Source organism: Bactrocera oleae, chromosome 2 (genome assembly GCF_042242935.1).
Source record: "Bactrocera oleae isolate idBacOlea1 chromosome 2, idBacOlea1, whole genome shotgun sequence".
NCBI classification, from domain to species: domain Eukaryota; kingdom Metazoa; phylum Arthropoda; class Insecta; order Diptera; family Tephritidae; genus Bactrocera; species Bactrocera oleae.
The window spans coordinates 86,834,087-86,848,430 of record NC_091536.1 but is presented as its reverse complement, the minus strand read 5'-3'; the positions used below and the strand labels follow the sequence as shown (position 1 = coordinate 86,848,430).

General features: G+C 32.1%; 2 protein-coding genes across 7 annotated transcripts in view; one reads left to right on the top strand and one right to left on the bottom strand.

Annotated features, from left to right (window-relative positions):
• jus (julius seizure) overlaps window positions 1-14,344 on the top strand; it is a 61,781-nt gene that overhangs the window by 27,068 nt on the left and 20,369 nt on the right. For 2 of the 6 annotated variants that reach the window (XR_011394948.1, XM_070105927.1), the window contains exon 1: window positions 9,550-9,813. The exons of 1 other annotated variant lie outside the window; for it this stretch is intronic. The gene's annotated coding sequence lies outside the window, so the exon portion shown is untranslated. Of the gene's footprint in view, window positions 1-3,629; window positions 3,763-6,474; window positions 6,611-9,549; window positions 9,814-14,344 lie in introns of those variants that run through there. 3 more of the 6 variants (XR_011394951.1, XR_011394949.1, XM_036361208.2) reach the window with 3 other exon arrangements.
• LOC106623203 (putative defense protein 3) lies at window positions 1,521-6,327 on the bottom strand. Its single transcript, XM_014242629.3, has 3 exons — window positions 6,120-6,327; window positions 3,439-3,658; window positions 1,521-1,748 (listed from the first exon to the last, which is right to left on the bottom strand). The coding sequence occupies exons 1-3, from the start codon at window positions 6,325-6,327 to the stop codon at window positions 1,679-1,681; spliced, it is 498 nt and encodes a 165-aa protein (XP_014098104.3). The 3' UTR covers window positions 1,521-1,678.

Genomic DNA, 14,344 nt, shown 5'->3' with positions numbered 1-14,344 from the left:
ATATGTTACCATATGCATTTACAAAATAAAACAAAATATTTTTATAACCCCTTAAAATCTTTCAGTAGTGTATAATAGTTTTGTATTCCTAACGCATTTTTTGGGTATATATGTATGTATAAAAGAGTTGAATTCCCGTAGACTGTTTGTACGTCCTCAAATTAAGACAACAAACAATTATTTACTACTTGGAGTTATAGTAGGGATGTGGGGGACCAATGGATATAATGGTATAATATATATTTGTGAAAATACAAAAAAAATCATTTCTTGATGGTAGTGTATCCGTGTGTGAAAAATAAGTAAAACTGGGTAAATACTATCTGAAACCCATACTTAATATAACGATTTTCGAATTTCTTTTTGCTAATCTATGAGGTTTTATATAAAAATCGGAGAACTACTTTTCCTAATACCAATTGGGTCAATAGTTTCTAATACTGCTTTATATATATATCGTTCAATCTGTGAGGTAACTTAATGAAACTCAGAGAGTATAATTTTATGCTAATGTGGGGATGCCAAAAGTGAATAAAATCGGACCAATACCCCCTCCACGCAATCATATATCATATGGTAATAATACTATAATAAATAATGTATAAGGAATATCCGATGTGTGTCGCCAAATACTAGCACTTTGTTTTGCGTTGAATGTGGTATTTTTTTTGAATCATGTACGTCTACCATAAAAACAAACCAAATATTTCGCTATGTTGAAAGCTTTCAAGCTTGTATAACCGAAGCGAATGAATTTTTGCTTTGTGGAAGGCAGCTTAATTTGGAATGAAACCTTGCTACAGAAAATACGTTAAAAAACATGTCAAATCAAATATATTTAAATGTTTCGTTAGACTAACACATTTTCGAATAACGCTGTTAACGATACCTTAAATTTTCTTTGAAGTTAAAAAAACACAAGAACGACGTTAACTTCGCTTTCTTAAAAGAACTTGATTGCGATCGTGCAATTTGTATGGTAGCCATAAGATATAGTGATCTGATTTGAGCAATTTCTTCAAAGATTACATTGTTGCCTTAAATAATAACTCATGCCAAATTTCGTGAAGATACCTCGTCAAATGAAAAAGTTTTCCATGCAAGCACTTGATTCCGATTGTTCAGTTCCGACAAACGAGCAGCTTCTTAGTGAGAAAAGGACAGGCGCAAAATTTCAGACCGATAGCTTAAAAACTAAGGGACTAGTTCATATATATACAGACAGACAGACGGACATGGCTAAATCAACTCAGCTCATCATGCATTTGTATATATTATATATTATATTATATTTTTATAGGGTCTCCGACGTTTCTTACGTGTTAAAAACTTCGTGGTGAACTGTTCAGGGTATGATTAATTAAAAAATTGCACAATCATATTAATAATAATTTTTGGCAAATTAAATTGTTTGTGAGCAAAAATTGATAGGGCTAAATAAATTTACGCTTTAATTCTATATTTTGCAACTTTAAGCTCTTTTAATTCTCTTCGGGATGTATCGAAATAAAAGGGAGTAGTTTTCGTTTTCTGTCATTTTCAATCGAATTTATTTATCAAGGTATATAAACAATTTAGTTAAAAAGTGAATTTTTATTAATTTCACTATCTCTGAAGTTTTATTTCCCGACGCCACAAAAGTACGAGGAAGCCTTAAAGCTTTCACTCCATGATACTCTCATTGTGTAGCTTGTACTTTTGCTACGATGTCGCTCCAAAATGTTGCATACTCCTTCAATACTGTGCCACTGAAAAGAATAAAAAATTTAATGTATTGTACTAAAAAACTTATTTGCAAAAATAGTATTCAAAGAAAAAAGTAGTTACATCTGAGAAAAAACATCATATTTATATTAAAAAAAATTATTTATTACGTTATATCTCTTTTTAACAACAAAACATGAATGTATACAAAGTATAAAATATACACTAAAACGTCGACCGGCGTGAACAAAAAACAAGAAAAACGTAACCAAGTGTGTGTGCATGTGGGTTTGCACGAGCACGAATTTGAGTACAAAGTAAGAATGCTTGAGCACTTATGGGTGATTTGGACAATCAAAAAAGACACATGAATAGAAATCGTAAAGTATGGTTAATGAATCAAGCAATAAATATTTCATGTTGTGCAATATTGGTAAACACTAGCCGCATTTAATATTTACCATTTGCTGCAAGATTTGCCGGCTTGCCATCAACTCTTTGGCTGCTGCTAATGCATAAGGCAAGTAGGTCAGCTTGGGCCGGTTATCATGTCTTTTATGCTATCGCTATACGGGTGCATGTGTGCGTGTGTTCATTTGCTGGAATTACTTAGTCTACCAAAAATGAAGTTTCTTTTAATTTACCAAAGCAACAAACACAACATGGTGTATTTATGCTGGTTTATACCCTACATGTAATTAGGTGTTAACGTAAACTAGTCCATCAGTTTTTGAGATGTTGAGCTGAATATTCAAGAAGCTGCTCATTTGTCGGAACAAATTAGGATTATTTTTTGCTCAAAAATAATAATTATTTATGATTTATTACAAAACCAGTCAAAACTAATCATTATCAGCAAAGAAAATAATAAAAATCAGTAAATAAAAAATCATCTTGGAAATGTTAAGATCCTCGAAAAAGGATTAACATGACGTTTTGCTCTCTGAGTCGAGATGTTAACTAAGCTATCTTGTAGCGATTTCATTCGTAATATACTGAATCATTTTCATGATTGGATGTGAATTTAAAACTTAAAGTTTTAATCGGTTCTAACCGATTACACCTTTTCAACAACAATTGGTATTGAGTAATTTTCTCGAACTACAAGTTCTTTTACATATTAGGCTTAGAGCTCTTCGGATCTATGAAATACTAAACCTGGAACGGCTATCAGACATCCGGATGAACTTAATTAGCAAGTGCATATGATAATATAACTCCAGCAAATTGTAACTCAAGCCATAATTTGGGTGCAGAACATAGGCTTAGCATATTATTATCTCATCAACCTCGTTTAAATGGTTCAAAGATGTCTAATTTCAAAATCATAAAAATTTATTGTTTTTGTTATAAATATTTTGTCAACCAATATGATTATTAGAGTATTGGCCTTTCACTGAAATTCGAGTATTTTAATCCTACGAAAACATTAAGTCTGCACGCACTTCCTTCGCTCTCCATATACCATATATACATACATAGATCTGCATGCAACAAATTGTACGTATGTACATATAATTTGTATATAACCATATATTTACATACCGAGTGTAAACTTTTACGTTTATTTGCTCAAGTCAATATACTTTTCATATCCATATGACAGTGTATATGTTAGTATCCATAAGTATACGAGTGCGTGTGTGCACATTTGTGCGCATAATATTGGCCCAACAGCTGTCGGAATTCCTAAGCGCGCCGCAATTAAAATGTGGAAAAGGCTAAGTAACTTACGTAAAGTAAACACGGCCCCGTTTGTTTTGTGGCGCCTTCCAAAACAGTTTCGCACCCAACTTGTCGCGATTGTCCGAATGCGTTATGGCTGAACATTCTGGTATAGTTTTTGTATTTTCACTTTGTATCCATTCACCAATCCATTCGTTGGAATTGGCATCGCGCGCCTGTAGAAAGAATCCACGAAAGGTGGACTTTTGATCGATGGGGTAAATCGAAACTGCAAAGAAATAAAATATTAAAGAATGAAAATATTCATGCATTCGGGTATTTTCAAAGTGTTGTAGACATGTGCGCATATAATTTATTTGGTTCTATAAATAGGTAAATAAATCAAATACATATTTTTACTCGTGTATGATGAAATTTCTTCATGAGAGTTATTTCACATATAACTTAATACGAATATGTGTGCTACGATAAATAAATTTTTAGCAACAAATGAAAATAAAATAATATTCGCGACAGTAGAAAACTAAACGCCAGCCGTCTAACAGAGAAATCGATGAGCTGCATATATCTACTATAAAATTTCGGTTAAGTTCGTGTGCGGAAATTTAAAAAAAAATAGCATCTCTTAAAAAATAAATAAAAAATTTTAACCCTCTCAATAATTGGCTAATTTTTGTAAAACAATACGGTATTTTTTTTTTTAATAACAAAAGAAAAGAAAACACGTTGTCTTCGGCTCCGGAGCAATAATTCTCTTAACAAATAAAAATGTTTTCCATACAAGAATTACTTGATATTGATTGGCCATGCTGTATGGCAACTACGTATTAGCTATCGTGGTCCGATCTGAACGCTTTAGTCGGATATTGTGTTGTTGTTTTAGACAATAATCTATGTCAAATTTCGTGAAAATATTTTGTCAAATAAAAAAGAACTTTATTTTTTTGTTCGGTCAGTTTGTATAGCAACTATATCCTATAGTGGTCCAATATCGGCAGTTTCAACAAATGGTCAGCTTCTTGGGGAGAAAAGAACGTGCGTAAAATTTTAGATCGACATATCAAAAACTGAAGGACGACTAATTTGCGTATCCGTCTCCGGGGTGTAAAATTTAATTTAGAATAATTTGAAGTATAAATGTTTTAAACTCGATCAAACTAATTAATTATTATTCATATATTATTATAAAGAATGATTGCATACATACATAAGTAAATAAATACTCACTAAAACAAAAAACAATTCTAAATTTTCGGTGTTAGGCGTGATGGTTTAAAAAATTATCGACATCAAATCTAGAAAGTGTTTAAGAGCACAAACAACAATCAAAACTGTTCTTATCGCTTTTGCACATTTGACTTTGTGAACTTTTTTAAAAATAATTAATATATAGTCAAGGTTGCGAAATTACTAATTGAAATTTTTTGGAGTAAATATTTAATTTCCTAAAATTGTAAATAATAATTGGAAATTTTATTTTTAGTTCCAAAATCAATATTCAAAATTAATAAAATATTTTTTTAATTTTAAATAAAATAACTATTTTTCAAATCACAAGCTGTAATGAAAAGAGATAATCAGTTAAAGATTTACGTATTTCTAACTGAATAACTCTTATTAAGATTAATTAAATTAAAGATTTACGTATTTCTAACTGAATAACTCTTATTAAGATTAATTAAATGTAAACAAAGAAAAAGTGTTAAACTATATTGAAATTATATATTATATATAAGTTTTCCTTTTATAAAGATAACTAAAATTGTAGAATCCAAAGTATGCAAATGCGATAAAATCAAAAATTCAAAAACACAAATTAAATTTTTTTTTAATTATTGTATAAACTTGGCATTTTTTAATTTTTAAATCCGATTTTTGGAACTAAAAATTTTATTTTTAAGTTTTAATCCGATGTTTGGGATTTCGAATTTACCTTTTAGGTTTTTTATTTCATATTTGGGATCAGAAGTTTAAAAATTATTTTTAGTTAACGCAATATTTTAAAATAAAAATGTAATATAACAAAAAAAATTTTTAAAAATAAATGTTAATTCAATTATATTTTTAATACATTATTTGCAGCCCTGTATTCTGCTAATGTTATATTTTTATTTTTTGTATGCCTGTTTTTTAACTTTGACTAATACTTGTCGTTTATTGTTATTTGTCGCAACCGGTTATTAGACCTAGAGCACATTTATGGATTTAAAAGTTTATCGTTTCATATTGTATTCGATTATTTGAAAGTTTTTGCAAAGGCTGTTGCGTAAATTAGTTCATTCCAAAAAGCTGTGAATTAAAATTTTAAGAGTGTATCAAAATTTTAGATTGTAGATAAGATTTTTAGTGTAAGAAAATCTAGCAGGAGTTGAAAGTTTTGGTTGTTATCCTGATAGCTTTAGTAATACAAGTTCTTTTTTATCTTGAAAAATGTCTAAGTACAACAAAGAGAGGTACAATTAAAAAACTAGCATTTTTAAACTGCATATATGTATGTATTTTTTCTCCAAAAGAATTTTGTTTACAAAATTTAAATTTATATAAAAATTGATTGAGTCTGTCATAGTTGTCTTTAAAACCCTTAAAAAAATTTCATCGAAAATTTCAACACAATAAACATTGTATAAATTCAAAAAGGTAGCGTTACACTTTTTCATGACCGTCAGTGTAAATGTTTAATGTATGTATATATGCAATGTGGCAATGTGTTCAGTTGCACCGTTAGTTACCTGAAATTGGTTGTCCCGGGTGAAAAGTTTCCGAATCGGCAACAACTTCGTACGGAATCGTTTGTCCTGGTTGTGTGCGCGCTTTGCCGTGATTCGGTTGATTCGCTCGTTGTTTGACGCAAGTGTCAGCGGGTGCACCATCTGGGAAGGCATTCGTCAAGCAAAGAAGTGCCATCAAAATCCAAACAACACTACACTTAACACTCATATTGCGCACTAGCACTAAACTCCTTTCAAATTCAAAAGTGACCAGAATATATTAAAAATTTCTTATATTTGATACAAGTTTTTTTAAATTTTTTTCTACAAAAAATATATTTTTAATAGATAAATCTTAAATTATTTTCGCGCTTATTCACCGGCCGTTCTGCGTTAAACCGTATCTGATGTGTATCTGAGTAGTGGCCGAAAGCCGGGCGCTTTTTAAGTCCAAAAGTAAAGCGTGTAGTTCAATGCATTTGCCAAAGTTCCAGCAGACCAAAGGCTTGTTTGTAAGTACATCAATATATATGTATGTATATATTTCAGTGCGTGCTGCTGTAAACTTGCGTGGGAACGCCTGAAAAGGTGATCGATGCTTTAAAGCTGCATATATACCTGCATATACGTATGTATGAATATCCGTTAGCTTGTTTGCTGAATGAAATGACCAGATCGGGAAATCGCTGCTTAAGATATTTTTTTGGAAAAACAATTTTTTTTGCTCGAAATAGTTAATTGACGTATGCTACAGTAATGCACAAGAAATTACATATACAAGTATATATATACATATTTATCTATTTAGTCAGTGGTGTATGTAGTTTAAGGGGCTCAAATGGTATACATTTCACAAATATCACAAGGAAATATTTCCCATATGTTTATTAGAAAAATAATAATGTATCAAAAGTATAAATATGAGATCTTGTTTATGCCCTGAATAGGGTATATTAAGTTTGCCCAGAAGGAAACGTCGGAGACTCTTTCAAGTATATGCTATATAAATATAAATGGTCTGCGTGGCGAGCTGAGTCGATTTTGTGATGCCTCTCTGTTTGTATCTACGCGAACTAGTCCTTCACTTTTTGAGTTATCGATCTAGAAGTTTACATATGCCATTTTCTATCCAAGAAGTTGCCCATTTGTCGGAATGGCCAATATCGGGCCACTATAGCATATAGTAGTTGTCACACAAATGGATCGATGAAAATTAAGTTCTTGTCTGAACAATTTTTTTATCTGACAATTTATTTTCACGGAATTTAGCATGGATTATTGCACAAGGCAATGCCATAATCTCCTAACAAATTGTTTAGAGCGGACCATATACCTATATATGCATATGTGCAATATATGTTAGCTGCTATACTAACTGGACTTGTATGGGAACTTTTTTATTTGTGAAGGGTATATTACAATAGCTTTGGTGCAACTGAAGTTATCGGTTTTTCTTGTTCTATGACGTAAAAACTGCAAGTTTTTATTTATAAAAAAAATTTGTGGTGATACAGTTTGTGGAGTTTTTCTTGGCGCTTTAGCTAAAAAATAGAAATGTCCATATATTTGCTTTTAAGGTGAATTTAAAATATTTCATATCAATGCAATAGTACAGTAGAAATCGTAAGCAACAAACATTAACTTCGAATTGAAAAAATTAACTTGTCAAATGAAAAAAATACTTTTAAAATATTACAGTTACAGGGTTTACTTTAGTAAAACAGTTGTTAAGTTGTCTAATAGACAATAATTTTTTGACCTGAAAAAATAGCACACTTAAATTTTAAATCGATATCAAAAATAGTTTTGGAGTTACAGCCTTTTTAAGTGCAGCCGCTCAGCTCAATCAGTTTATTTCCAAACACGTTTTTCTCAAAACTACATTTTTAAATTTGCTTGAGTGATTACACGGAGGCAAATGCTCTGATTGTCATAATATTTTACCATATGTACGGTATATATACCAAAAATTCGAATTCTGGCATGTCAATAACGACCAAAATTTTGAGAAAAATTATCTTTTTTTAAAACGTCGCCGTATTGTCAATTTTTTTTCGACCGTATGTCATTGGGCCATGACAATATCTTCTAGTGGAGAATTTTGGTTTTAGGTTTCATGCATGGAGAAAGCCGGAAAGGAGGATTTTTTTTAGTGATATCAAAGATTTTTTTCAACAAAAACTTTAATATGTATTCATAAAATACATAAACCCTTAAAATTTATGATATTGATACAATATTTAATTCTCAAAAATAACCGTTTTTTAGTCTGTCAAACTGTCCCGCTTAAAGGTGGAGAGCAAGGCGGAAGTAGTGACATTGCTTTTCAGCTCACATTTAAGGTAGAAATTGATTGTCAATTGGAATTATTAATTATTTGTAAAACAATATATAATACCAGACTTTTTTCTTCAAACTAATCAAATTTTGCTGACACTATGTACCACCCTAATGCATTTAAGTTTAACGAAGTGTACTTTATTCAATTTAATTCATACTGTGTAAGCCAAAATTATGTCAAGCATATTGAGAACAACAAACTTATAGGACCTCTTCTTACACGCCACAGCGCATGTCCTGTGAGTCTTCGCCGCATACTCTCTTCGTTAAGTTACGCCTAATGACATTTACAAGCGACAATCGGAATTTTGTATTTTTGTTTTGATCCAAAGCAACAACTATTATAGAGTTTTGCTGAAACCGAAAAACGGGATTTCCGGGCTTTTACTTTTATGAATGAACTGAAAAGAATGGTTAGCGGTAAAATGAGCATTATAGAATCTTGAAAGCAATTATAAATTAATATATGTAAATATATTACTATTCGAAAAGAGCAAGTCAGTAAATTGCTTTATGCTTTTCAGTTTATATAGTTGGTTTTCAGTTCGTAGAAAAATTAAAAAAAAGTCTTACAAAGCTGTCAATAACTAAAGAAAAATTATAAATTTTATAAATTATAAAAAGCAAAAAGCGAATAACTGAAATACCGAAATCGAGAATTGTAAGGACCCTTCGTTTTCCGGTAAAAAAAATGAATATGTTGACGGTATTATAAAAATGACTTCGCTGATTGAAATTTTTTATATTGATATTGAAATTTATATATCTTAATACAAATAAAACATGGTGCGAATAGAGAGGTCTTTCGATAAAAGGGTTTATCCTGAGAACTTAAATTGTAATAATATTCGTAATTTGGTGATTCTTCAGCATTTACTGGAACCTTTCTACATATCGGTACATTTTTTGATTTCCTTTTTGACTTCTATTTTCTATAAACAACTGAGCGGGACTCACAGCACTATGGCGTGTGCACATGTGCACTCTCATCCAAATATCCTTTGTGTGCATATTGTATACATATATTAATCAAAAGCATCGCTATGAAGAGACGAAAGTAGAGCATGGATTCGCAGGAGCTTGCGAATATTTCAAACGACAAAGAACAAATCAGATCACATTGTATTGTCAAGGAGCGTTAACTTGTCGCGAAACTGTAGCGGATGTCTGCTGCCTACTGTTCAGAGAAAAAATATAAGAATAAAAAATTTGTATGAGTAGAGTAACAAAGTAAGCGCTAGCGTGCTGTAACAAAGAAAACATTAATGCATTGAGAATTGTTAAAAAAAATAACAACAATAACAAATAAATAAAATAAACGTGCAGCGCTTGCGGCGTGAATTCTGTGCGAATTGTTTTAAAAATATTAAAAAAGGTAAACGCCCGTTTTGTGAAATGCATTGTTGTTGTATTAGAATATCGAAAAAAAATTTTGATGGCAGATAAAATGCATTGAAGAATGTCAAAATACAACAACTTAGGAGAATAATTAAGAAATTATGCGCACTAAAAATAATTGCATTTAGAAAAAAATTAAAAAAAGCGAAAAAAAAGTATAATGAAAAATACTGAAATTGTGACTTGGAAATTTACTGCAAAATTAACGAAAGTCTCGTGCAAGGCATAAATTGTGAACAACAACAATTTAGTAGGTCAAATATTGTCAATGCATTGGCTTGAGTGTGCATGTGTGTGTGTGTGTGCTTGGGCCTAGCATAAAGGTACCTTCTTGTCAGCGGTCAAGCGCGATGCTAAAAATACAAAAAAAAGGCATATTTAACTCGCCCAATTTGGTCTGGCTTATAGCGGTTAATTGCAGGACATAAAACGTGCCTCCAGTACTTAATGACTTCGTCCGTTACATTTGCTAACTGTGTGTGTGTGTGTGTGAGTGTAAGTGTGTAGTTGTATGCATGTGTGTGGTTGTTGTTGCGTATTTGCAGCCACATGACTTTCCGCCATTGATACTATAATGTGTAGTGGTGACTAATATAACGGGAAATTAATCGATAATTTCAGAAACAAAAAACAACAACAAAGAACGTAATAAAAATCGCAATAAAGCAGTGAGTTGGTGAAAGTTTACACGAATGTTTTTTTTATAAGCAACTTTTAGCAATAAAAGCGTGTAAGTGCATTTTAGCAAATTTTCATAAATTTATTTTATTTATACTTATATTTGTTGTAATGGTAGCATTCAGTATGTGACTGCAGCTTATTACCGAGTGGTGCCACATTGACACAATTTGTACAAACGCCTTAAGCGCAGCAATAAATTTGGGCGTAGTTGGAGGCTGAAGGCCAGGCCGACAGAACTGCGCCGTGCAAAGCAGTTAACAGTGTACTAAAATTGTATCGAAAATATGAAATATGAAAATGTATATGTATGCATGTGCGTGAGTGTACCATATCGACAATTGTGTGTGTGGCTGTGTGCATACTTAATTATTTACTTTGGTTCGGCGCCGACTTCCGTCTTGCAATTTGATATTGTTCATATTCGCCACTCTCAAGTTTTTCGATATGAAATGCATGAGCGTGACAAGCCACCGTGTGGCAGGACATTCTCTGCGCGGCAGCGACATGCGACATGCGTGGAAATTTCGTATCGATTCGTTTTATACGCTTGCTAAAGAGAGCGCTCACTCGCTCAGCTGCCTTATAAATTATGCCATAATTACATGGCATGTATGTGTATATATATATATATATATATGCATCTGCATGTGTTTGTTTGTCTGTGTGCTTGAGGCTATGAAATTCGACTTAAATGAAGAGTGGCTACCACTTCATCAAATATTATGTATGCTTTCTTGTTTTGTGCCCAAGTGCTTTGCGAATTTATGAATAATAATATAGTAAACATACACAAACACAAAGTCACATACACTTGTGCATTTGTATATGTGTTCGCATACTTGTGCAACACACTCGAGTAACTTTCCTTTGTTATTTTAATATTTTCACATCTGTAATATGTAAACATTTGTATATTATATGCCGCCATTATATATATTATATGCTAGCCGCTAATTATAACAGCTCGGGTCACTTGACTCGATAAAGTGGTCATAATGCATAACAAAGCTTAAATGAGCATTAAAATGAGCGTGATTCAGCTGCTAATGCATTCTTTAAGGGCGCCAGGACTCTTTCGGCCCTTTCCTTTTACTTCCAATCAATTGCTGGGCAAATCTTCTGACATTCTTGGCAATTAATGTTATTTGAACAGGATGGGAAGTATATACATATGAGTATATGTGTAGAGAATAGTGTAGTCCAAATTAGTACCCCTGCTTAATGCGTAGCATATTTGCTTTGCATCAGATTGCGAAAATATCTACATACAGCTTTGGGTCTACATCGAAGTATAGAATTTGATATGGAAGTCAACAGAAACAAGAAGAAGAAATCCTAAAATACCTTCACATGTGTATTTTCCATAGCATAAAAGGATATATTTACTTTGATTTTTATCGGTGTTGCAGTGTATCAATCTGAACAATATATTCCGACATTGTAGCGTTGCCTTGGATATATCTTAAAGATTTCCATAACAACGACTTGATTTAAATCGATCAGTTTGTTTAGCAGCTATATGCTATAGTTGTCTGATATCGGCATTAGAAAGATAAGATTTCGTAATAATATACTTCTCAGACGGTTTTGTGATTTCTTGCCTCAGTATTGTTTGAGCACGCATAGAAAGTGGACACCATTGAAGAAAAAATATGCCAAGCCAGGCGACTGAAATTGCAAATAATGTTTATGGTTCTGATTCAATAAGAGTCAAGCATGCAATTTTGGTTTCGTCGATTCTGTTCTTGTAGTTTTGATGTCAAACATGCACCACGCTCTGTTGTTGCCTGTTTTTATAGGGAATTTTTAGAATTTTTTTTCTACGACCAGTTAATAGATTTGTGCTCAAAGTCAACTATCATTTAATAACATATAATTCGACAGTATAAATATAAATTTTAAGCTGAAAATATTGTACATAAATTACAGCGTTCTGAACACCCCTGCCTCGAAAAAATAGGCGTATGTATTTGGTGGAATTGTCAGGGTATAATCTACTATGAATTGCTCTTCTACGACCAAACTCTTAAACCATTCTACCGTCAAAAGAAAGCAATCGACCAAAAGCTGCGAGTGTTGGCAAATACGAGGGCAATTGTTCTCCATCAGGACAAAGCTAGGCCACGCACATTGACAGTGACTCGCTGGAACTTAGGGAGCTTGGTTGGGATGCTCTTATGCATCCATTTTAAAGTGCGGACCTACAAAACGCAATGTCAAATCTTCATCGGGATTGTAAATAATTCATGATGTTACAAATTACTGTGTTCTGTCCAACTAAACCCATTTTTATAATTTTTGATATCATCTTAAAAAAAACAGTTGCTTTGATTTGATATACCATAGGCATGTTTCATATCAAAATAGCAACAAAAAGGTGTTGAGACGATGCTTAAAGAATATCCGTAATAACCTTTTAGTAAAACCATGATTTTATTAAAAATATAATTTCTTATACCTTGGTCTAAAAATTTCTAATGAAACCATACTTTGACTGATGTAATGAACAGTTTATTGATGATTTTCCACATATGATTGGGTATTAATTCATCAAGAGTTTGAAATTCTAAACGATATCAAGGTTCTGCACGCAATGCCTAGATAAAATTATGAGCACAGTAATTAGAAAAAATGGAAAACCCTGCAAATATTTGCCATAACGTGGATTATCTTCTCAATTTAAAATACTTGTGATTGCCAAAAAGATGAAATATACATAAATTTCCCCCCCAGAAAACAGAACAAATATTTATTTTCACTTGACCTCTTCCTACGCACAAATTTGGCAATAAATTCAAAACTTGTCTACGAGCAACAAACTTGAAGTGATAATATCAAATTTTTTTGTCTTTTGGTTGGTTTTTCGGTTTGGTTGATTAATCATCCGCTGGCGACATTTAGACTGGTGGTAATGACTTCAAAATTGTTGCACGCTCTAATTTCTACTGTAAAGGTCGCTTTTCTTAATATTTTGTTGTAATTATATTTATGTAAACATTTTGCTTGCGGTTTGCTCCTGCTCATTTTGACCGTCCACAGTACAAACAAATAATAAAGGTGGGTCTAGTTGTAGGAAATTAAAGCCGTCAAAATTTACTTAGGTAAATCGGATACCTGGGGCTACAAACGGAAATTACTTGCCGACAAACATTAGAAAATAGCTCGTTTCGCTTGCCCAAAAATAAAAACAAAAACAACAACAATTGTGTTAGTGTGTCTCATTGTAAACTGACATTATCAAGGCCTGTTCGGAGACACTGTATAAGTACAGTAGCTGCATACCAAGTACAGTCGTCGCTGCAGAGTTTTACGTTTTGGCTTTTCTTTAATTCTCAGAATATTTTTTTAATTATGTAAGATTAACTGTATAGCTTCTTTTGACGGTTCGTGCATAAATACCCTTAACAGGTGCATTTCTTATAACAACTATATGAATAACAAAATCTGACAATATATTTGGCCAACGTTTCGCATCTGTCGGAAAACATTTTGCTGGTTCTTTCCAGCCAGATTGTTTGATATAAACAACTTTCAAGTCGAAGGTTACTTAATAAGGAAAAAAAACCTTTATCTTAATTTTGCTCGTCAGCCACTATAGCATAGATGTCCGATCCAAAAAATATATTCGAGGATTGTAGCATTATATTGAACAAAAATCTATGCGAAACATTGTCTAGATATATTGTCAAATAACACACATGGACTTCATTTTGATCGATTAGTTTGTATGACAGCTATATCTTATAGTGTTCCGATATCAGCGGTTCCGACAAATAAACAGCTTATTGTGGAGAAAACGAAGTGTGCAAAATATCAGATCCACAACT

Excerpts from the sequence above, each read along its gene's own strand:
- LOC106623203 (XM_014242629.3), bottom strand. The coding sequence starts at position 6,327 with ATGAGTGTTAAGTGTAGTGTTGTTTGGATTTTGATGGCACTTCTTTGC. Across the intron at positions 3,659-6,119 it reads CCCGGGACAACCAATTTCAG|TTTCGATTTACCCCATCGAT; the intron begins GTAACTAACGGT and ends ATTTCTTTGCAG. Across the intron at positions 1,749-3,438 it reads CGGGGCCGTGTTTACTTTAC|TGGCACAGTATTGAAGGAGT; the intron begins GTAAGTTACTTA and ends TATTCTTTTCAG.